Source organism: Cervus canadensis, chromosome 6 (genome assembly GCF_019320065.1).
Source record: "Cervus canadensis isolate Bull #8, Minnesota chromosome 6, ASM1932006v1, whole genome shotgun sequence".
In the NCBI taxonomy this organism is placed as follows: Eukaryota; Metazoa; Chordata; class Mammalia; order Artiodactyla; family Cervidae; genus Cervus; species Cervus canadensis.
The window spans coordinates 34505359-34530740 of record NC_057391.1 but is presented as its reverse complement, the minus strand read 5'-3'; the positions used below and the strand labels follow the sequence as shown (position 1 = coordinate 34530740).

General features: G+C 34.8%; 1 protein-coding gene across 1 annotated transcript in view; it reads right to left on the bottom strand.

The window, feature by feature from the left end:
- Positions 1-25382, bottom strand: part of MDGA2 (MAM domain containing glycosylphosphatidylinositol anchor 2) — an 858597-nt gene that overhangs the window by 319385 nt on the left and 513830 nt on the right. Inside the window, exon 4 of the mRNA XM_043471432.1 lies at positions 12808-13004. Coding sequence (XP_043327367.1) covers positions 12808-13004 — 197 coding nt within the window. The remainder of the gene's footprint in view (positions 1-12807; positions 13005-25382) is intronic.

Sequence of the window (25382 nt, the reverse complement as noted above, 5' to 3'; positions counted from 1 at the left end):
GCAATTAAAAGTACTATGAATACTTATATTTCACCACTCAACGTTTTGCTTATACATATTTATTTCCCCAGACTTTATTTCTGCTTGACGCCTGATATGAATTCAACAGACATTAATAAATATAGTCAATATTCTAAAATGAACCAGGCAGTGATAATAATTCTTAAATATATACAAAGGATAAATGGTGTCATTTAGATGTATATTTAATGATAAAGCCTCTTTATTTACATAGAATTGATGATATTCTGCCAGTGTTCTTTGTTTCTGTTTCCACTGGCAAATTATATTTGATCCATATTTTCCAGATATTTTTTTAACACTTCACTGAAACTTCCAATGTCACTAATAATCTCTTGTTAAAATTCAATAAATCTTAATACATCTTCATTTCCTTTTTATGTGTGTATACTTCCCCACTTCCTTCTAATACTTTAGATTACCTTTGCTATTTTGACAGCAACTTGTGTGTAGGCAAAAAATTATAAATAAAATAATTTAGACACTTTTTGGTTACATTTATTTCATTTTCTATTATACAAATTTTAGTCTGAAAACTTCTACTATTTTTCTAGAGCAATCTGACGCATTATCATGGTTTCAGTTAGCATTTATGTATAGATACCTAACAAATTTCTAAGCCAAAACACACACACTTTTGGAAAAATAGCCAATAGTATTGCAATTAATGAAATCCTGCTTTTCCAAAATTTTCCTTTCTTTTTAGTTGCAATGTTTGCTAGCCATTACACTCTTGCACTTGAGTGTCTCCACATTCCATCTGGATCTCTAAAGATATTCTATCTTGGTTTTCTAATTCTTTCTGACTCTTCTTTTTATTGTTATTTTCATTTACTGACTTCTATTCTTTCTGCACTGCAGAGCTTCTACCCGCCCCCCCCTCAAAAGCCACTTCATATTTTGCCAACAAATAAGTTAGACTTGTCTCTCATTTTCAGATCAAATTTGTTCTCTCTTGGATTCCCCTTGACCTCTCTATGAATGTTCTCTCCCACCATTTCTAACTCTGACCTCTGACCTCATCTATGTATTTTGATAATTGCCTGACAAAGATTTTCATCAGCAAGACATAAAAGGTCATACCAAAGTCAATGAGCTCACCATTGCACTCTACTTAGACTGCCTCACTTCATATAAATTTTCTCTTCTGATATTCGGCTACTTTTTAATGATCACCACCATCATTTCCCCCTATTCCAGACTCAAGACTCTTGTCATAATTCACTCTTCACTGTCTCTCATTACTTCACATAAATGGCATCAAATGCCTTAGATTATTTTTTAGTTTTTCTTTTATAAATGGCCTTTCCTTTCCAATCTGTAGGCATGATATTTTCTGTAGTCCCTCACCAAACATGGATTTAACAAACTCAGTTTGAGTCTCTTTTTGGCTAAAGAATGTACTGTCTACTATTGAGAACTGCTGTTCTACTTTATTCTAATCACTCTGCATGCTCCCTCCATCATCATGTCACTGTCATGCTAGAAAACCCTAAATAGTTCTCCTACTCTGAAAGCTTATTTCGAAAACCTTCAATGGCTCATTTGAGACTCCATGCAGTCCAAGAAAATTCTTACTTTTTTCCCTTATTCCTCACACAAATTTATTTATTATGTATTCATTTATTATTTTTATTTAATATCTATTCACACCAAGTTAGTTTCATCTCTATTTTAAGATGACTTTTCATACTTTTAAACTCTGTTTTTTTTTTTTTAAAGAAAACTGCTCCTTGATATGAATCTTTTTACGTGGCCACAAACTGAAGTGCAGTTCAAAAAAAAGTTGTATCTACTCTGTAAAGTCTATTTTTTTGTAAATATATATATTATTGAAGTAGAGTTGACTTACAATGTTTCAGATGCACAGCAGCATCATAGGTTGTTACAAGATATTGATTATAGTTCCCTGTGCTAGACAGTAAACCTTTGTTGCTTGTTTCATATCTATTTTTTTTTAATTAGAAATCTAGCATTCTATTCATACGAAGTCAAACAAGCAAAGTCTTTTCTGACCTTCTCAGAAGTAAATTCTCTTTCTTTGTAACTTCTATTACACTTTTTTTTTCTTTTTTATTACACTTTTATACCAAAATATCTATTTATAACTCACTAGTATTTGGTTGTTAAGTTATTACTCAATGTGCTGACATGTTCCTTAACTGAATCATGAGACCCCTAGGGGCAGAGTCATCTTATATCACTCAGAATACTGAATGGGGAGCCTTCTGTATCATTGCTTAATAAATATATGTTGATTGACAGGATGTACTTAAAATTGGTCTTCCCACTGTTTGTATTCTACAAGAAGTAAGGTAGTCATAGTGTATAATTATAATGACTCAAAAATAAAATGTACAAAAACATAAAATCTACAAAAATTAGACCACATTTTCCCACCACATATTCTGCCCTTTGCTTATGATGCTGTATTTCTTATAACATTCTCCTGACTTTCTCTGCCCTTTCTATAACACTTGCCAACATTAATAATCAATTGGAAATTAATTCTTTCTTTGTAATTTTTTTAAAATTAGATGTTTTCATTTGCTCTACTAGAATAAATACATGGTAACTCTCTTGCTTCTCCTTAATCTTTGTTAAAAAAGAAAAATTGTATCAGAGAAAGTAAATTCTTTCAAATTCTTTCAAATGTTATGCCAAACTTCCTGTCTATGACATTTTGAGAGATAACCAGCTTTTGACTTAAAATTAACTACAACCATAGAGAAGATGCTCAAAAGTTCTGTTTCTTTATCTTCATGCTACTAAGAGAAATATGACTTCTGTGAAAAAACACATCAAGTTGTACACTTATGTTTCATGAGGTCATGGCAACCCACTCCAATATTCTTGCCTGGAGAATCCCCATGGACATAGAGCCAGGCAGGCTACAGTTCACAGGGTCACAGAGAGTCGGACACGACTGAGCGACTAAGCACAGCACACAGCAAAACACTGCACAATTAGGGCGGAATTTAACGTGACCTTATCTTATGTAGTGGAAAAGGTAGTATTGCTATAAATATACAATGCAAACTACAAGAAACATACATAAACATGTAAACAAACACAACTGGTATAACTAGATCAAAGATATTAACTCGGAAAATAGAAAGCATGTAGGAAAAATATACTTTTAGAGACTGTCTCAGAGGTAAGAGATTTTTAGTTTGAAAACTCTTCCTTGCAATAATGATATATATACACTACCATGTGTAAAATAGATAGCCAGTGGGAATCTGCTGTGAAGTACAAGGAACTCAGCTCGGTGCTCTGTGATGAATTAGATGGATGGGATGGGAGGTGGGAGGGGTGTCCAAAGGGGAGAAGATACATGTATACATAAAAATGGTTTACTTCAGGTTCAATCCCTGAGCTAGGAAGAACTCCAGAAGTAGGAAATGGCAACCCGCTCCAGTATTCTTGCATGGAAATTTCCATGGACAGAGGAACCTGGAGGGCTATAGTCCATGGGATTGCAAAGAGTCAGATATGACTGAGCACACACATACAGCAAAAACTAGTGTAACACTGTAAATCAATAATACTCCAATAAAAATTAAAATTAAAAGAATAGATCCAACTCATTGTTCTGAACATAATGTGTTCAGTAAAAATTTTTGAACCATGTTGACTCTAATTTTAATAGTAAGAATGAAAAAAAATTAATATTAGGGTAAGATGAATGATAGATTTAAGAAGCTGAGTTAGGGACCATCCACAGAAGAACTGAACAGTCCACTATTAGCAAGCAAAGGTAAATTGGAAGCAAGCCCCAAGGGACTGATGAAACAATCAAATACATTCAAACCAACAGCAATGAAGCTCTGGCCATTAAAATAAAGAGGTCATTCTTATAGCAAATGCATTCTTGAAATGTTGTATATACCTAAGTTCTTGTGGTTAGAAATGCTGCTAGTGTTTATGTTATCTAAAAACAAAGACTATAAACTAGGTAGTGATAGTAATAGTGAGTTTTTAAGACCTAACTTTACTTTTGAGATGATTCCTACCCTTTATAGACCAACAGTATGGTCTGATAAATATAATGGTTTGTGTATGGCATATCCTAGTTAACTCTTATGCAGATCAGAGCAGCAAAGTGAACACATGAGAAGAACAGATGGAATGGAGAAATAACTCACTGTGACTTCCAGGTCCACCATCTCCCAAGGTTAAGCTATCATATGACTGGAGAATCATTTGGGTTGAACTAAAATGATTTATATTTTCATGTGAATTTCTATGATTTGTAAAAAGGAATTTTCAGTTAATCATGGTCTAATTGTATAATTAGCCTAATTAGTCTAATTATAACTAATTACATAATTGATGTAAATATGTTCAGTCTTGCAATTAGTTGGTGTAATTACAATGCACAAGATGATGTCATGAACATCTTTACAAAACCTCTGAAGAAATAGCAAGAATACATGTATTTTATAAAATTGAAGTACAAGTTTCTTTAACATTCACAAGATTATTTGAAATACTTAGATTTAAACTTTTGAAACTTTTAAAATAAATAAAAGGAAGGCCCTTACCAAAGGTGATTATTGCCTAATGAAATAATACCCATAACCTGAAACAGTAATGCTATTTTACTTAGAAAAGGAATTTGAACTTTCTTTTAATATTTACTTTCATATATCAATAAAAAGAAAAAAAGATCAATTCACACTCATTTTTTAGCTCTAAAAGTTAATTTATTTATTTACTTCTAAATAGATAACAATATATGCTATCCAGCATACCCCGTATTAAGTGAGTGGAAGTATGAAAAGCATAATTATTCCTCTTAGACTTATTCATATCCACCTCAGGAACACAGATCAATTTCATTCTGGAAGCATGATCTATAAAAAGGTGCAGTCAAGTTTCTGTATTTCTACTGTATGGTAAAATAAATATTCAATTCAAATTGATACAGTTATTAACTTAGTATGAATGTGTGTGTGAGGCAGATGTATCTCATTATCTTAGAAATTCTATTTTATTAAAAACAAGAAATTGTTATTGAACAGCAAAACATAATATCTTTAAAACAAATGTAATTCTCTAATATTAAAAATAAGCAGATTATTATCTGTCATTTGAATCCATCCACAGTATATACAGTCCCAATATATCTTTCCAGCTTTGCGGTCCACTATTGCCCCCATATACCAATCATTATTCCAGCCAACCAGAGGGGTGGCCAATCTTTGAAGATGTTATCATCGTTCTGTATATTATACAAGCTATTGCTTTCCATCTTGAATGTTCTCTTTGATTTATCCCTGTAATATCAAAGTTAGGAGGAGCCTTGCCTAGTAACCTCTGTATCTCTGATAGAGAGTTGCCTGAATCTTGTACGAAACAGATCTCAATCATTTTTAACTGGATCTTATTTACACTATGTAGCCACAGAGGCCTTAGGGTCTACGAAAATAAATTAAAATATCACTGCAGTGCTCCAATACAAACAAAACTAAAATGGAAAATTTTTTTCCTAATAAAGTACACATAGCAGTTTTTGGGAAACAACAGTCTAAGAAATCATTAACACATAAGAATATATATACATACACAGTAGCCTGATAAGTAAAAAGAAAAGTATTGCTAAATACCATTCCTATCTCATTAAGAACTACAAAGCCATTACAGGAAGGCAAAAAAAAAAAAAAAAACCCTCAATATTGGGAAGCATTTTAAGGATACAAAGCAAAGTTAATTTTAAATCTAAAGCAACTATGATATATACCCCAAATAATTGATGCTTTCCTTTCAGTTACATAATTCTGAATAGTTACTCAGAAATGTTTGGGTTACCTTTCAATGTAGGGGAAAACAACTAGATATGATTAACTTTGTAAATTAGAATCTACATAAAATGTTTGTTTTATCATTGTAAAAATAAAGACCACAAGCTGTATCTATGGTGTTCCTTTCTTCTCCTGGATGATCACAGTTCACCATGCTTCCAAATTTCCAGTGCAGCTAGAAGGTACTAAAGAGAATGCTGTTTGTTATCAAATAAATTCATGGGTTAATAAATGTTCTTTCCCTGTAAATAAATGTTTTTTACATCTTATGTGTCTGTATTATAAAAATGTGCCCTAGAGGCTGGAATGAGCCCTGGAATTCTCAATGTGTTGATTCTAGTTTTTTTTTTTTTCATATAAGATAACTTTTAGAGAAATCCTGCTTATTCTATATTTCCCTATATTCACAATTATACAAAAGTATTAATGTTATCATATGTGTCTTCTCCTCCTAAAGAAACTGTGGACTCAAGCAGAACTTCAAAATGGCAGCCCTGATGGTCAGATATAAAACTCTGGCAACAGCAGGTCGTATATTGTTTTCTAAAGAGCAGGCATACACAGCAAGCCTAACCAGTTATTATTTTCATACTAGGCCCCACAGATCACATATTTACAGTACCAGATAGCTCAGTGGGCCTCTGCATGTGTGTTTCCTACACAAATGTAAACACACTATGGACCACTGGAGAAACAAAACAATAACTGGCTTCCCAGGTGGTGCAGTGGTAAAGAATTGGCCTGCCAATACAGGAGACTCAAGAGACTCAGGTTGGATGTCTGGGTCGGGAAGATCCCTTGGAGTAGGAAATCACAACCTACTCCAGTGTCCTGGTTGGAATAACCCCATGGAGAGAGAAGCCTGGTGGGCTACAGTCCATGAGGTCACAAAGAGTCAGATGCAACAGAGTCACCGAGCATGCACGCACGCCTTAACCCAAGAGGCATTTGTTTTAAAGAAACCCTTGAGAATTTCTTAAATAAATGATTAGCTTCCTATGCATTTATGATAAATATCCATATATACATGAACATACTCAAAGAAGTATCTAAAAAATTAAAAAAAATGGTATTGGAAAATCTTACATATGCTCTGGAATTTTCATAGAACAATACTACACATGATAGAGAGGTAAAACTGAAATGGAGCAGATCAGATTTTTCTTGCTTGGTATTAATACATTGCCAATATCAATCATCCTCAGTTCCATAACTTTAATATCTCAGATTGTTCTCAGATTGATCTACAGATTCAACAAAACTTCACTCAAAATCTTATCACACTTTCTGCAGAAATCAAGATGATTCTAAAATTTAAGTGGGAATACAAAGAAGTGAAAACATCTAAAACAAAGTTGAAAAAGATGAACATGGTTAAGGGACTTATTCTTTCTCATTTTAAGACTTGTTATAAAGTTATAGGAATTAACAGTGTGGTATTTAAATAAAGACAGACATATAAATCAATGGGACAGAATAAATAGCTCAGAAACATTCTAATACCTAGGGGCAATTGATTTTCAATATAAGTGACAAGGAAACTCAGTGATGAAACAAAGACCTTTTCAATAAATGTTACTAGAACACATGTATATACAACTGCAAAAACTGAAGCCCAAAGGTTTTCTTACACATAAATCAACGCAAAATGGAAAAAAGGACATATATTGGTAAATTTAAATGAATAATGGTTATTTCAAAGAACAAAAAAAAATCTTGTTGATTTTAAAATATATGTAGAATTAAAGTACTAGACAAAAAATAGCATAAAATATTAAAAGGGCAAATATTGCTAAGTTATTCTAAAGTTCTATCACTCTTGAAGAAGTGCCAAAGTAATAATTAAGCATGCATGGTGTAATTTTATAAGGTAACCAATAAAAGCTATTAAGATAATTTTAAATTTTAGTTAAATAGATGATAAAGTGGAATAATTAAAATATCTGATAAACTCAGAAGGCAAAAAGAGAGAGAAGTTAATAAAAGAAGAGCCTAACATGGTAAGAAAAAAAAAAGAAATCAATATTAGTCATTGGATTAAATGTACTAAAAATTAAGATAGTTCCACTGGCTTAAAACAACAACAAAAATCTATATTCTGGTTATAAGCAATGTGTTGCAAAAATGAAGTTTGAAAGTAAAGAGATGAATATTTACTACTCTTCCCCACCCCTTAAAGAGGACCACCAACCAAAGGAAAGTGTGTATAGTTAAATTAATGACAGACAAAACAGACATAAGGCAAGAAGCACTGCCAGTAGTACATTTCTGAGTGATAACTTACCAGGAAGATACAATATCAGAAAGATAATATGCTCAGATAATCCACTGCTGCTGCTGCTAAGTCGCTTCAGTTGTGCCCCACTCTGTGACCCCATAGGCGGCAGCCCAGCAGGCTCCTCCGTCCCTGGGACTCTCCAGGCAAGAACACTGGAGTGGGTTGCCATTTCCTTCTCCAATGCGTGCATGCATGCTAAGTCGCTTCAGTCATGTCCGACTCTGTGCAACCCAATGGACAGCAACCCAACAGGCTCCTCTGTCCACGGGATTCTCTAGGCAAGAATACTGGAGTGGGTTGCCATTTCCTTCTCCAGATAATCCACTAAGAAGATATAAAAATTCTAATTCTACAAGTTCTAGCAATATATTTTCAAAATATATAAAGCATAAATTGATAAAAATGAAGATGAAAGAGACAAATCCACAGTCATAGTCATAGACATTAACTAAATACTCTCAACAACTTTTAGAAGAGCAGACACAAAAAAATCAGGAAATATGTGGAATACCTGAACAACAAAATTAACAAATATGACCCAACTGAAACTGAACAATTTTGGAATCACAATTTGTGGTTGCATAAGGGTCATTCATGGAGGTACATTAGAGGCAAGTCTCAACTTCTAAGGACTGAAACTTTCCCACCCAGTGAAATTAGACTAGAAATCAATTAAAAATTACAACAAGAAAATCATCAACAGTTCAGATATTAAATACACTAAAATTGATTTAATTTTAATATCATTCTGATTCACATTTCACTAAGCTTTCTTTAGTGGGGAAAAAGAAGTAGAGTCACAAAGAGTGTTTCAGGATTTACTAATAAATCTAACTATTCGTTGGGCTTCCCCGGTGGCTCAGATGGTAAAGAATCCACTTGCAATGCAGGAGACCTGGGTTTGATCCCTGGGTTGGGAAGATCCCCTGAAGGAGGACATGGTAGCCCACTCCAGTATTCATGCCTGGAGAATTATATGGAGAGAGGAGCCTGGCAGGCTGTAGTCCATGGGGTCACAAAGAGTAGGACACAACTGAGTGACTAAGCACACATTCCTTGGTTAAAAATCCAGACATCTTCATGGGAATATTGGCTCAATATGTTCATTGAGATTCTTCCATGTGTCAGGTACCATGTGAGTTATTGAAAAGACAAAGTCACTATAATTATTGAGTTTATGCCCAGATACACAAATAAGATAATTTTATAATTTTAGTGCTGTAGAAAAAAATAAAACCAAAAAAACAAAAAACTGAGTTTTAAGGAGGAGTAACTGAAAGGGGAGAGATGTTACTTCAGATAGATCTGTCAGGGAAAGCTTTTCTCAGGTGATGAGTTCTCAGTGTTAAACAAATGGGACCTAATGAAACTTAAAAGCTTTTGCACTACAAAGGAAACTATAAGTAAGGTGAAAAGACAGCCCTCAGATTGGGAGAAAATAATAGCAAATGAAGAAACAGACAAAGGATTAATCTCAAAAATATACAAGCAACTCCTGCACCTCAATTCCAGAAAAATAAATGACCCAATCAAAAAATGGGCCAAAGAACTAAACAGACATTTCTCCAAAGAAGACATATAGATGGCTAACAAACACATGAAAAGATGCTCAACATCACTCATTATCAGAGAAATGCAAATCAAAACCACAATGAGGTACCATTACACGCCAGTCAGGATGGCTGCTATCCAAAAGTCTACAAGCAATCAATGCTGGAGAGGGTGTGGAGAAAAGGGAACCCTCTTACACTGTTGGTGGGAATGCAAACTAGTACAGCCGCTATGGAGAACAGTGTGGAGATTTCTTAAAAACCTGGAAATAGAACTGCCATATGACCCAGCAATCCCACTTCTGGGCATACACACTGAGGAAACCAGATCTGAAAGAGACACGTGCACCCCAATGTTCATCGCAGCACTGTTTATAATAGCCAGGACATGGAAGCAACCTAGATGCCCATCAGCAGATGAATGGATAAGGAAGCTCTGGTACATATACACCATGGAATATTACTCAGCCATTAAAAAGAATTCATTTGAACCAGTCCTAATGAGATGGATGAAGCTGGAGCCCCTTATACAGAGTGAAGTAAGCCAGAAAGATAAAGAACATTACAGCATACTAACGCATATATATGGAATTTAGAAAGATGGTAACGATAACCCTATATGCAAAAGAGAACAAGAGACACAAATACAGAACAGACTTTTGAACTCTGTGGGAGAATGTGAGGGTGGGATGTTTCAAAAGAACAGCATGTATACTATCTATGGTGAGACAGATCACCAGCCCAGGTGGGATGCATGAGACAAGTGCTCGGGCCTGGTGCACTGGGAAGACCCAGAGGAATCGGGTGGAGAGGGAGGTGGGAGGGGGGATCGGGATGGTGAATACGTGTAAATCTATGGCTGATTCATATCAATGTATGACAAAACCCCCCCCCCAAAAAAAAAGAAAAAAAAAAACAAAAACAAATAGTGGACACTAAACCTAATTAAATGAGTTGTGGATCAATTAAAAAAAAAAAAAAAAGAAGATCCCTGCCATGTTATCTAAATAGCATTCTAATTGGGGGAATTAAGAACATGCAGACCCTGGGCAAGTCTATAGAGGGTGTGACTAGAACAGTGAAAGAGGTTCACTGTTAGGAGCTTAGATAAGCAAGAACAAGGTGGAGCAATTCAAAAATGGACTTATAGTGTTAACAAAAATGGACTTGTGTGCAACATATCAGCTTATGCCGTATGAAGAAAGACAATTAATAACATTTGTCCATGAGAAACCCAACATTCTCTGTGGTCATGAGTACCTTCCATGTGCTGTTGTTTGAGAGCTTTATCAATCTTGCCTACAAAAAATACACTTAGTATTAACAAATTAAGTACATATATAACATAAAAATATTGAAGCATTTCTTGCTTCTACATAATTTTTAAGACAGATATAAATACATAGCCATTTTAGGAGGTGAGATAAAATAATCAAGTAACCAAAGGCAGGAAAGACATTTTAAAATGGGAGCTAAAATTATATGCTATTGGCAATTATCAGCTAAGCTGGTGAATCCAGAGCACAAAATTTTAAGAACAATTTGTTTCTTAAACACTTTTTTAAGATAATTGATTCAGAGGGTCCAAACAGCAGAGTTCCAAGTACAGTAAAAAGCAGAAAAAGCATCTGTTATGCAGCACAGTATAATATTCATATCAAACAAAGTATCAGGATTGAAATGTTCAAACTAAAAAGTTTCTTTTCTCATAAAGGGTGGGAGAAAAATAAAGAAGGAAGAGAAAATAAGTAACTTTTAAAAGGCAGAATCAACAGTTACTAGTCTGAGAGCTTCCTTAAGATACATTTTTTGAGTGCTAACACACAAACAGCAACAAATTTAAAGGAATGAAAGAAAAATTTGATTGTGCTTATTTAATAACTTTAAAACAAATTATTAATTACTTGGAAAACATAAAAGTTTCCCCCAAATTTGGGCAAGACGCACGTGTTTATTTTTAAGTGACAAGACCCTTCTGCAAGTAAGAAGCTGCCAACAGTGCTTCAGTACTTAGTGAATATGTGTTTAGAATTGCTTAGTATGGTAATATCATATGAACAGACAGTTATGTTTTCTGAATTTTAACAACATCTGTATTTTAAAAGAAGTTGACAATAGAAGAAGCAAATAGATGATAGGTGATCATTTATTCAGATTTTTTAACCTTAGGGATATCAAGCTACTAAATAGTGTTAACAAATTTTTAAGTTATTTTGCTAACTAAAAACAATGAATTTTAGTAAAAATTGCATAATGAACTGCAATATGGATTCAATGCTGCATTTGATAAAAAATGGGATGATGGAAAATTTATAATCTCAGGATAATCTTTAGAGAGCTGCGATGTGAAATGTAAAACTCTTTAACATTCTGAAGTTAGAATATTTATAATATTTTAAATTTAGTTATATATTTCTCTCCTTATGGATATTTGATGCCTCAAACTTTTAACAGTGTAGTCTGATTCTTGTTACCTATATAATTAAAAAAATAATAGTCACAATTATTTTGAAACTTTTTCCAAGTACATGTTTTTTAATTTAAAATCTTTTCTTTGTTAGTTAGGTTTGTGTTCTTTTCTAAATGTCAAAAAATATCTTTATAATTACAGCATTCAAAAATTTCCACAACTTCCGTGTCTTCCTCAAGAATCATTAATTCAATCAACTACACTTCAATAAAATTTTTAAAAAATGCATTACAGAAGAATGTTCCATATTACATGTGCTCTACATAAAATTAATTCAAATGTTCTTTTTACTAAATAAGTTTTTAATGACTAAGATATATTAACTTTTACATAATTATGATTCTATTCTTAAACTAAGCCAAAATTGAGAAAGAACAAAAAAAATTTGATAGATTTTTTTCCCCTAAAACCAAACCAAATAAATCTATGGACAAAAAAATATTTAGGATACATTCATTTAACTTGTTTTCAAGAGGTAACTTGATACATGTAACTACTACATGAAAAACAAACAAATTGTTTTTCATTATTTGAGTTCTCTGATCTTTCAACTAAATATATATTGCTATTTTTATAAAACTATCTTTTCAAATAGAAAAATATTTGAAGTATTGCAATGCTGCCAGAGTTAGGAAAGTATCCAGCAGAGTGGGGTGGAAATATTATTACCTCAGTTCCTACCTGGGTAAAGAAGGGTTCATAAATCTCAACGCCTTTATCAGATCCTTGTAGTAATACCTCCTGGCCACGTCTCCAGCTGTACCGCACAGGTGGATTGGAATTGGCAACACACCGGAGGAACACTGTTCTCTCATAATAAAACTGTTCTTTAGCTTCACCTATACTTTGATGAACAGTTACTACTGGATCATCCAAATCTAGAAAACATAAAAATAGTGTTATGAGTTATATGGCTTTAAAGTACTGAACATATAAAACTTAACCAAAGGTTAATTTTCTTAATTGAATGTATTACTTTTAACTAGACTCTTTTTCATTGAGTTCACTGAACTCATTTGCAGAGAAATTTCCAGTGACAGAAGGTAAAGACAAATAATAATTGCTTCTTAAGATCTCTATTTGCTAAAATAGTACAAATGACTACATATTTCTAATACATTGTCAACAGCCACATAAAACAGAGTTCCAAGAGAGAGATCAGAAAATTCAGGAGGTTAGCCAATGAATTATAGTCATAGAAAAAATTTCCAAGCATCTCAGTTGACAACTTTATCATACTTCTTTTTGTTCATAACATATATTTTAAAAATAAAATAATTTATGTTTATAAATTATTATAACCTTTGTAGTAAGAAAATATGAACTTGTGCCAGATTAAATTTTCCTTCATCTCAGATTTTATATTCCACTTTGGCTGATTTAAAATGTATTAGCAGAAGGTACTCTTAAAATGCATTATTTCTATTACTGAATATTGGAACTAAAATTTTGCTGTTTTACATACATCCTAAAGAAGGGTACACAGGAATTAGACTCCTTGATTTTAGACTATACTACAAAGCTACAGCAATCAAGACAGTTTGGTACTGGCATAAAAACAAAAATACAGATCAATGGAACAAGATAAAAAGCCCAAAGATAACCCCACACACCTATGGTAATCTATGACAACAAGAGGTAATCTAATCTATGACAACAAGAGGCAAGAATACACAATGGATAAAACACAGTCTCTTCAATAAATGATGCTGGGAAAACTGGATAGCTATAAGTAAAAGAATAAAATTAGAACACTCCCTAATATAATACACAAAAATAAGCTCAAAATGGATTAAAGATCTAAATGTAAGGCTAGACCCTATAAAACTCTTAGAGGAAAACAGAGGCAGAACACTCTTGATATAAATTTGAGCCACCTCCTAGAAAATAAAAACAAAAGTAAACAAATGGGATGCAATTGAACTTAAAAGCTTTTGCACAGCAAAGAAAACCATAGACAAAACAAAAAGACAGCCCTCAAATTAGTGAAAATATTTGCAAACAAAACAACCAACAAAGGATTAATCTCCAAAATATAAAAACGGCTCATGCAATTTAGTATCAAAAAAATAAATAGCTCAGTCAAAAAATGAGGGGAAGATCTACCAAAAAGATGGACACTTCTCCAAAGAAGACATCTAGATGGCCAACAAACACATAAAAAGATTCTTAACATCCCTAATTATTAGAGAAATGCAAATCAAAACTACAATAAAGTATCACCTAACATCAGTGAGAATGGCTATCATCAAAATATCTACAAACAATAAATTCTGGAGAGGGTGTGAAGAAAAAAGAATCCTCCTATATTTTTGGTGGGAATGTAAATTGATACACTCACTGTGGAGAAATCTATAGAGGTTCCTCAAAAAACAAAAATAGAACTACTAGATGACCCGTTCCTGGGCATATACCTAGAGAAAACCATAATTCAAAGAGATATTAAATACACGCACTCCAATGTTCATTGCAGAGCTATTTACAGTAGCCAGGACATGGAGACAACCTAAATGTCTATCAACAGAGGAACGGATAAAGAAGATGTGTGTACATATATACAATGGAATATTAATCAGACATTAAAAAGAATTAAATAATACCACTCACAGCAACATGGATGTACCCAGAGAATGTCATACTATTTGAAGTGAGTCAGAAAGAAAAAAACAAATATAATATCACTTATATGTGTAGTCTAGAAAAAATGATACAGATGAACTATTTGCAAAGCAGAAATAAAAACAGAGGGAGAGAACAAATGCATGGATACCAAAAGGGGGAGAGGGGGTGGGATGAATTGGGAGACTGGAATTGACACATATGCACTAATATGTATAAAATCAATGAGAACCTACTGTATAGCACAGGGAATTCTATTAGATGCTCTGTGAGAAGGGGATCTAAAATTGAGGGGATATATATGTGATTTACTTTGTTTTACAGCAGAAACTAACACAATATTGTAAAGGAACTATACTCCAATAAAAATTAATTTTAAAAAAGGGGTATCCATGACGTGCATGCTTAGTCACTTCAGTCGTATCCAACTCTCTGTGACCCTACGGACCATGGCCTGCCAGGCTCCTCTGTCCATGGGATTCTCCAGGCAAGAATACTGGAGTGGGTTGCCATTTCCTTCTCCAGTATCCACGACAGGGTTTAACCTATACTTTCTGGAAACAATTTATGAATATCTTGCACTTTGTGGTTCACACAGTCTTTATCTCAACTGCGATAAACTCTATCATTATAATGGGAAAGCATCCAAAGACAACAGGTAAATGAATGAAAGATGAAGGTTGCTGAGTTTCATAAAATTTCATTTACAAATGCATGCACCACAGCCAGATTTGGCTCATGGGCCATAGTCTGCATGGATTACCAACCTCTGATACAGCATATCACAGGTTCTTAAGAGAAAAAGAAATCAAGGAGTATATTAGCTTTAAAACAATTTTATTGCGTGTTTGAAACTTTCTAAGAGCGTAAATCTTAAAAGTTCTAGAAAACAAATTTGTAACTTTGTATGGTGACAGATGGTAACTAGAATTATTGTGCAATCATTTTACAATGTATGCAAATTGGAATCATTATATTGTATACTTGGAAATAATATAATGCTATATGTCAATTATACTTCAACTAAAATAAACACACACAAAAAGTTTATAATTATGTGTTAAAATAATAAAAAGGCAACTAAAATGGAAAACTAAGTGCTTCCTTAAGGAATCAAAGTAAAGAACAAAATTCCAAATTTACCCAGTTTTTAAAAAGCATTTTCCAATATGAATTGCTTGACAGCCCTACTTAGATCTCTAGTTTTGCAATATTCTTATTTTTTTTCCAACATTAGAATATTTTCACAGCTACCTCAATGGCCTCTAATTTTAGTAGTGAATATTTAGAGAACAACTGCTGGTTTTTTGGAAAAGCTGTAGGAACTTTCAGTTTATATTGATTCTATTAGCAGTAGAGGAATATATGCCTGGTTTTAATAAGCTGGAGTATTCAGGGATCCCAGCATCATTACCATGACATGTTTAAAGGTCTTTAAATTCCATCAAATGGCCTCTTATTTGATGATTAGGCTTTTTACATATAAATCAAATCCTACAGGAGACGGATGAGCTGAATTCCATCTTAGGGGCTTGAAAAAAAGGTACTATGAATCCGTGGTAAACAACTTATTTTCTCTTGTTCAAAACATAATTTCCATTAGTTACAGTTTCTTTTTAGAGATATGAACTGTGTTATATTGTTAAAAAAAATCTGAAGCTGGAAAGTTGTGGAACAAAACAGATTTGAATGGGAAACAGGGTAACAATGGTAACTCTCTTTGGGTTCTAAATAGTTAATAGTACTGGACTTTTCAACTTCCATTCATTGATGCATCCCTAGCTCTTTTCACATTAGGTAGTGCTGTCCATAATTGCAGTCAGAAGAGACCAAAGCTGAACAATCCTTTAAACGTGCTCTTCCCTGACTTGATGAGTTTCAGGTGAGAATCCAATCCTATGACAATGGTTTACAGAACATTGTATTGGCAGAATTACCTGTTAGATTCACCCATGTTTAGGAATTTCTATTTCAGAAAACTCCAGGATGATTTTTTTTTTTTTACACTTAAAAACAAATTTGCCATTCAGGGTTACCTTCCTGTACAGTATAAGACATTTCTGTCTGCTATTTTTATCACTATTTTAAGAATCTAAAGACATGTAATAGTGAAAGTAGCAAACAAATAAAACCAAGCAAGTCAAAAACAAGATTTCTGTTAGACAAGTCAAATAATAGCATGGCTAAAAAAAATATTTCAAGTACGATTATATGTTTATGTACACATACACATATACATACAGGATAGTTTAAGTGACACAGGAATATATATCCTTTAAAAATATGTTTAATATATATTCTTTATTATTACTGAATATAGACTAAATGTGTGTCCTTGCTTTAGGTCAGGTTTCTTGGAAGAGAAACTCTAAGACAGAGATATGTGTTCAGAAAGTGCAGTGGAAATTATCTTCAACACTCGTGGGGGAGTGAAGGAAGTAGACTGCTTAAGGACAGTGGAACAATACAGCAGTTGCATCTAAGTTTTGCAGTAGCTCTAGAGAAGATTTGGGGCCCTGAGGTCCTCCCAAACTGGAGGGGCTGTACCGCCTTAAGACAAGGAAGCTAAACCTTTATACTTCAACTCTTTCCCTCATCAACCAGTCCTGGCAAGTGTCCTGTTCTCCTCAACTTTGGAAGGGGCAGTTCTGTCTGGCTTGGGATAATTTCTAGAGAAGGAGTTGGCTGACAGTCATCAGTGTTAAAAGTTTTAGTGGCTGTCGGACTAAGTGCTTCAGCCCTGAGGAAAGGATCTGGGGGTGCACTTGAGCACCCACTCAGATCTACCTGCCAGATACGAAAAGTCACTGTATCTGAGAAAAGCTATTCCAGGATTCTCGAGAGTCACCTGTCCTGGGGAATCTTTTTAAAAGAAATCATGGTGGGATGATAGTTATCATCTCCTTCTACTATTACCATTCTAGATCGCTCTCATCCTGGGCTGGTACATCTTTTGATATAAGCAGTTTACCTACTGAGACCACCAGATCTTTGTCACGGGGGATGCTGAGCCCCTGGTAAGCATGCTCTTCTCAACCCATTAGTGATTTGTCTGTTTACCACCAAATTTGGACAACAGAATAGCAAGAAATGACTCAGTGAATCAACTGGGTAAGGAATATATTCTTACTGCCTTGTTGTATAACAGCAATCTTACCTTCAAGCTGACCATACGGGCCAGTTACTCCTTCCAGAATGGTGATTCCTTGCATCTGCTGTTTCCTGACACAGGAAGCCTAAAGTAACAGCAGCCAACTCTTGAAGATTAACGGGACTCTTTCAGTATCCTTTAAGAAAAGCTTTTTCCCTTTTTGAGAACTAGAACATCTAAACTGGCAGAAACCAGCGTTGTGGGGCGGGAAAGATAGATTCCCCAAGAGGATCACCGAACATGATGGTAGTAAGTAGGGTTTCTACTTAATTCTGGAACCTATGTATTCCACCAACACTCCCCACCCCCCCAAAAAGAAAGAAAGAAATGGAAATAAAAGCATCATGTAATGACGGTCATTGATTTAGGATGTATACTGCATCTCGGAAGATGGCACCCATTCCTTACTGGATATTGTCTCTCCAAGACTTAGATGCCTCCTCCAAAAGCTATTCTATAACTCTAGTAAGTTAATTTTTTAGGTGGTATTGAATATGATATGACTAGAGATTCCCACAGCAATGTTCCCACTGCTACATCTTAACTGCTATAAAATTTGCTTCTGGTCCCGTGGGCGTTTAGGTAGGATCATGTATTGAGAATAAAACATTCTAAAAGTCTTTGGATAGGACTGATGTTGGCTAAGGTCAGAAGAAAAGTTCATACTCAGAGCATGTATCAAATTCAATCAAAATGATACACTGTTATTTTCAGGGTAAAAAAAAAAAAATTCTAATATAATCTACTGCTTGGCATTCTTGATGTATGATAACGCTTTATCATGAAGAAGTGGTGTCTATTGTTGCCAGATTAGATATTCAGTAGTGACATTACAGGAGAAGGCAATGGCAACCCACTCCAGTGCTCTGGCCTGGGAAATCCCATGGATGGAGGAGCCTGGTAGGCTACAGTCCATGGGGTCGTGAAGAGTCAGACACGACTGAGTGACTTGACTTTACTTTCACTTTCATGCACTGGAGAAGGAAATGGCAACCCACTCCAGTGTTCTTGCCTGGAGAATCCCAGGGACGGGAGCCTGGTGGGCTGCCGTCTATGAGGTTGCACAGAGTCGGACACGACTGAAGTGACTTAGCAGCAGCAGCAGTGACATTAGACAGGTCAAACTTCATGAATGATAACCGAAATTTAAAACTTATGCATAGCCTCTCTCCCTATCATTATAGCTATTCTTTTCATGAGTCCGTTATCCCAACTATGGGCAGCCAATGACAGAAACTGGTTGGTATCAACTGTCTGCATTACTCTGTCAACTTCATTATTTTGTGCTGCTTCTAAGGTAGATAATTTTTGGTGCTCATTAACATGAAATACAAATGTTCAATACTTCATGGCACACCCACAGGTCCATCCAAATGCTTGAACATATCTCCCCTGTTCACTCAAAACGACTGACCGGGTACAGTGCCTAAGTCAAAGTTCTATCCACTGAGATAATTGTCCGTTATTACCTGTCTATCAAGGACATCACAGAGTGGGGTTCTCCTGAAATAACAATCCAGTTTCCAGCCTGCATACATGTACTGAGCTGACTCATTATGAAATAAGCTTAGCCTTTTTGCCCTACTATTATTTCAAAAGAGACCCTCTATATAGTCATTATGATTTTAGAGAGAGAAACTGGCAAAAGACTGATAGCTGTCATGGGGGTCTGGGCACTTGCTTGTACTGCTTACCTGGACACTCTTGCCCTGGTCATGCCTCATCTTAGATGTACCACTTCCATATGATGATGGACTACTGATAGCCTGCCCTATTTTATGACTGAGTGCTGGGTAGATACAACAAAACCCAATGCATGACTGGCACTTCAGGACACTGGTCTGAAAATTACCATGTTCAACAACTGAACAAGGAGTCTTGACTTTTTATTATATCACCATATTCAGACTCCTGATTGTCCACCTGTTTTAACTGTGTATATGGGGCAATACCCTTGTTGACTATCCACTTATTTTGCCCCAAGGGATGCTATGTTCTATCGACCATCTCTAGAGCTCTCTGTGGGCCCCCCACATGTGCTAGTGGTAAAGAATCCACCTGTCAATGAAGGAAACTAAGAGATGCAAGTTAGATCCCTGGGTCAGGAAGATCCCCTGGAGTAGGATATGGCAACCAGCTCCAGTATTTTGGAAAGTTCAATGAAAGGGATGCAAAGAGTTGAACACCATTAAGCAACCGGGCACATGAACGCACGTGCACACACACACCCACAGCTCTCTGTGAGTCTAGTGCACTGGATGCATTTGAGCTGTCACCTCCCCTCTATTATTCTGTAATCCCAGCATCCCATTGGCATCAGGAAGACCAATTCTGTAACAGCATCTCCTACTATGAACATCTGTCTGCAAAGAACATTCACCCCTAAGTCTCAGTGATGCCTGCATCTCAGTCATCAGCACATTCCTATTGATTTAATAAATGTGGTGTCTTTTGAGCCTTTACATAAAATATACTGAGTTGACGACATTTTTAGGCTCTAACTGGTAAATTCACTCTAGCAAGCTTACATATGGGTCTTTTGATCTCATTTTATTCTATATACACAGTAGTTGTGGCACATATACTTCTTTTTGTGGGGCTCACTGCTTTCCCCAAGCTTCCAAACACCATCCTAACAGCAGCAACTATCTCCTGCGATCCTGGCTAGGGTCTGCATCTTATATCATGGGAGAATGCTCCCATATCAATAAACCCGTATTCTTTCTCTCTACTTGACCTTATTCTCCATCTCTAATCTTAGTCAGTCTTACTGTCAGTCCCACTTGGACCAGCAGCCTCAGGATCCTACTCCCTGAGTACTCTCTTGATTCTTACTAGCAAATATTGGATAGGGTCTGCAGCTCATTTGAAGCATAGCATAGGCTCTTCCTCTCGCTTAGAAACCAAGCATTTCCATGCCAGATCTTGTCATCTGTTGACCCTACATACTAATTTGCTGGTAAGAAATGAAGGTAAGAAACCCTAAGAAGGGTATGTATTACCACAAAAGGAAGAAGATTCTGCAACATCCTTAAGCGGGATGGAAGTTATACCCTCCAATTAGAAGAAACGGTACATTTATGTAGGTCCACAATGTTTAAGAAAATCTAGGTTTTCAACATCTTTGAGACCATAAACCCAGATACAGCCTACCTCTCCTAGTCAGGGTTCTACTTATTCCCAGCTGGGGTTCAGATCCTGGCTTGGCCGATTTGCTGAGGCTGAGGATTCACACTTCTCTGGAATTCTGCTATACTTTTAAATAAGTTCTAAGCCTTATTAGCAGCTTTTATAACCTCTGGCTAAAGAAGATAAGACTTTCTTTATATTCTGTAAAGAGACTCTCTTATCCTCACATATCACCTTCAACTCATGATTAATCACACTCAGTCTTTTATTCTTTCTCTTCACTATATAAATAGAATTCAGCAGAAATGGATTATATTGTACTTATTACTTTCCATTGAATTCCTCAAAAGCCCAAGATATTGAATTCACAGAGCATTACCTTCCATTGGTACCCATCCTTGTTCACCATCTGTGAAGGTTTTAACAATCTCACCTCCAAAGCATTCAAAGGCTATCCACGGTCTACCTACCACCAGCAGTGGGATTCTCACCGCCAGCTGGTTAGTGGGCTAATGAGTGATCTAACATCCTATTTTAGACTCTACTTCCTCAGACCATCTAGAATTATTTCTTGAAAACATGATTATCTGATGAAGATATGCTTTTAGGAAATTTATAGGGCAGTGCTCTCATGATCAATTTTTGTGATTATGTGCAGAAAAGAAAAAAAGGGGGGAAGATAGCATTAGGTAGTGAGGGGAGTTAAACTGTGATACATCATTACAAAGTCTCCTTATGATCCAGAGGTGCTCCAGAGTTGAGATGGTCTTTCAGAGTTGTCCTACAAAGGATAACAATCAGTCACTAGATTAGGCCTGGTAGGGATGAGGCTTGAACTTGGGTTAGGCAGCTCTTTCCAGCTGAGGAAGTTTCATGAGAGGGATTCACTTGAGAGTCACAATCCTCCAACACTCCCAGGATATAGAGAGTACCTGCTATCTTGTTTCACCATAAGATAACTTTCTACATTTATTCATCATCAATTTTCACACTAGCAGCTTAGATACTCTTACCAAACCATGTTGGGCTATCTTACATTATTGATGATATTTTACTGGCATTTATTTCTTCTCTTTAAATTTCTTCCAGTTTTGTAAGCTAAGTAGGTAAAATTCAAACATCTAGAGATGATATTCATCAACAAATGCAAAGTGCTTTTCGAAACCAAGAGATTGATTTTATATAATTTAATGGAGGTCAAACTCTTCATATTTATCAAATAAACCATTGAATGTAATATTTGATGCATGAATATTTTATATATTTTTACATAACAAACCTAATATAGTTTTCTATAAAACATAGCCCAATGTGCATAAGATCTATATCTTAGTCTTGTTTTATTCTTAGAACTAACACAAGGGATAAAAGTACTAAATAATGATCTAATAAATTAACTTGAAGATAAATCTTTAACTATATGCTCATTGTCAATTTTCAACAATGCTATACATATGTACTATAATGAGAAGCCTAAGGAAAATTCATTTTTCTTTCTAACAAATGCTACCTATCCCTTTCTAACAAATGCTACCTATCCCTTTCTAATTGAAATAATTTTCTGGAAACTTTTTCTTTGATTGATTAAATATGCCAGAAACTGACAAAATTAAGGCCATTTATATATATATATATAATCTTACCAGTTACCCAAGGCAGTTCATGTAAGCTTAGAAGCTTACGTATATAAGTTACATATATAAGACTTACATGAATATATTAGTTACATGAACTAACACACACACACACACACACACATATATATGTGTATATATATACACATATATATGGCTTTAATTTGTCAGTATATATATATATGTATATATATATATATATATAATGAAAACTACCTTTTTTAAGCTTAGAAGCTTACATGAACTGTACTGGGTAACTGGTAAGATATATGGCTAAAGAAAAGGTGAGAATTTAGGAAGGACCTGGCTTGGCAGCAGACAGTGTATTAACTGAAATAGGAAATGTAACGATAGACCTATACCTGACCAGAGGATGGAGTGAAGGAAGACATGATTAGAGAAAGGAGCTATTTCTGTTTAGATCATGCTCAATGTCAAGTACCTATTGCTGTCTTAATCATAATGTTTTAAAATAGAACCAGAATGAGAAGTCTGGCCTACAGATGTTGAACAAGAGACACCAATATTCTGTGTGTGGCAGTGAAACAACTCCAGAAGTGTGCAGAATGAAAAGAGGAAAGTGTTAAGAAGAGAGCTCTGGTCTCTGGTCCACAACTAGTGGAGGCAAAATAAATAAATAAATAAAATAAAATAAGGGAAATATCTGAAAAAGACAGAGGGAAAAAAGTGATGAGAGCGGTGGAGACAAAACAAATCACTGGGGTAGAAAATAGATTTTAAAATTATTTTAAAATGCCCTTACAGGGATTAGAGAACAGAATAAACGGTGAAACAAAATCAAGGTGAGAACAGAACTGGAAATGGATTTTAAAATTGGCAAGACATATACTACTGGTAAGCTTCATCAGAGCTGTGCCAGTGGAGTTGTGGAACCAGTAGTCATTTTTCTGTATTTTTGAAAGTGAAAGAAAAGTGAAAGTGAAAGTCACTCAGTCATGTTCGACTCTTTACAACCCCACGGACTGTAGCCCACCAGGCTCCTCTGTCCATGGAATTCTACAGGCCAGAATACTGGAGTGGGCAGCCATTCCCTTCTCCAGGGCAACTTCTCAACCTAGGGATTGAACCCAGGTCTCCCATGTTGCAGGTCAATTCTTTACCATCTGAGCCACCAGGGAAGCCCTTTGAAAGACAGATAAAAACATGAAACAATTAATAGATATAATTATTTCAGGTAACTTGGCTATGACAAGAAAGAGTTTGGGAAGTAGCTAGAAGACAACATGCAATCACGAGTCTTGCTTTGTTTCCACTGTTTTGTTTTTTTCTAAGTTGAGAGACATATATTTAAAGACAAGTAGGGAAGAGTCAGTAGTTTACAAGGAAAAATAAAATGGTGGGGAGCTCTAGGAAAATGGTAGATGCTTGAATTAGCTGTCTTAATAAATAACGATCATTTATATGGTATAATTTTGAAATGAATTTTTACAACTCAACATTATTTAAGATTTCCTTTACCAGTAGTCTGTCTGTTTTTAGATGTCTTCATTCAAGCTTTCAGTCTTTTATGCTAGAAAACTTGGAATTATTATTAATCCTTCCCTCTCTTTATATATATGCAAGATAGTTTACCTTAAAAAATCCAAAATTAGTTCTTATATACATTAGATAGTCTTGTTTGAGATAAAGTTAACTAAGTTGTGGAAGCATTTGTGTAGTCTATTCTCCACTTAAACTTGAATACCCTAGTGACATGAGGAGCTAACTCTCATTTCCCAGTATGCACTGGCACAATTAATCTATGTGCTTATGGTTAATCAGTTATTAACTGCAACTGAAGTCATGGGTGTAGTTACAAGTTAAAGAATCAATTAATCTCAAGAATAATCACAGCAGAAGCCTGTTTTCCACAGGGGTTTATTCCACAATTTGGTCCAATTTTTCTGTCTTTAATCTCTGAATTAAACCAAATGAATCTGAAGACCCAGATGGCAAAGACCCGCTAAATACTGTATTGGATGCTGCCTTTCCTCCGGGAAGTTCCAAAAATCTTATGCAAAAGAAATCCAGATGTGCTTTCTTAAGGAAAATAACCATACAATAAACTTGTAGGCACTAAAGCTAATCAAGAATATTACTTTTTCATTTTATGGGTAAAAATTTATGCTACTATTATAACTACAGGATGGATGTACATAACAATAGATAATGCTGACAGACTAACTTGAATAAAATTAAGTTGCTTTGAAGTTATTAAAAAACTAATTAACTAATTGTTAGATATATCAATAATCAAGAACAAGGCACTTTATTATAAACAAAGCTTCTATGTCAATAGTTTGTAGTACACTCTGCAGATAACAAATACAAAAGCACCATCTTTTAGATAAATGAGAAATTTATCTAAAATTCTGTATAAATACTGAAAACAAGAATTGTTTCATATCTTTTCCTGCATAGTGATTTTTGAACAATGACTAATTTTATCTAACCATCTATAAAAGAAATCAGACACAATGAGTATTTATAGCCAAGTTCGTAACATGGGACATTTATAAGAGAGAAGCTATCAGTAAGATTCAGATTCCTTCTTTGAAATTTTGTTCATATCTACTCACACTGGTTAGAATACACTGTACATTCTGTAATTTAAAAATGCAGCCAAATGTTTTAAATGGGGACTAATTAAATGTAAAAGCTTTTGCTAGCAAAGGAAATTATTACCAACAAAAAAAAGACAACCTAATGAATGGGAGAAAATA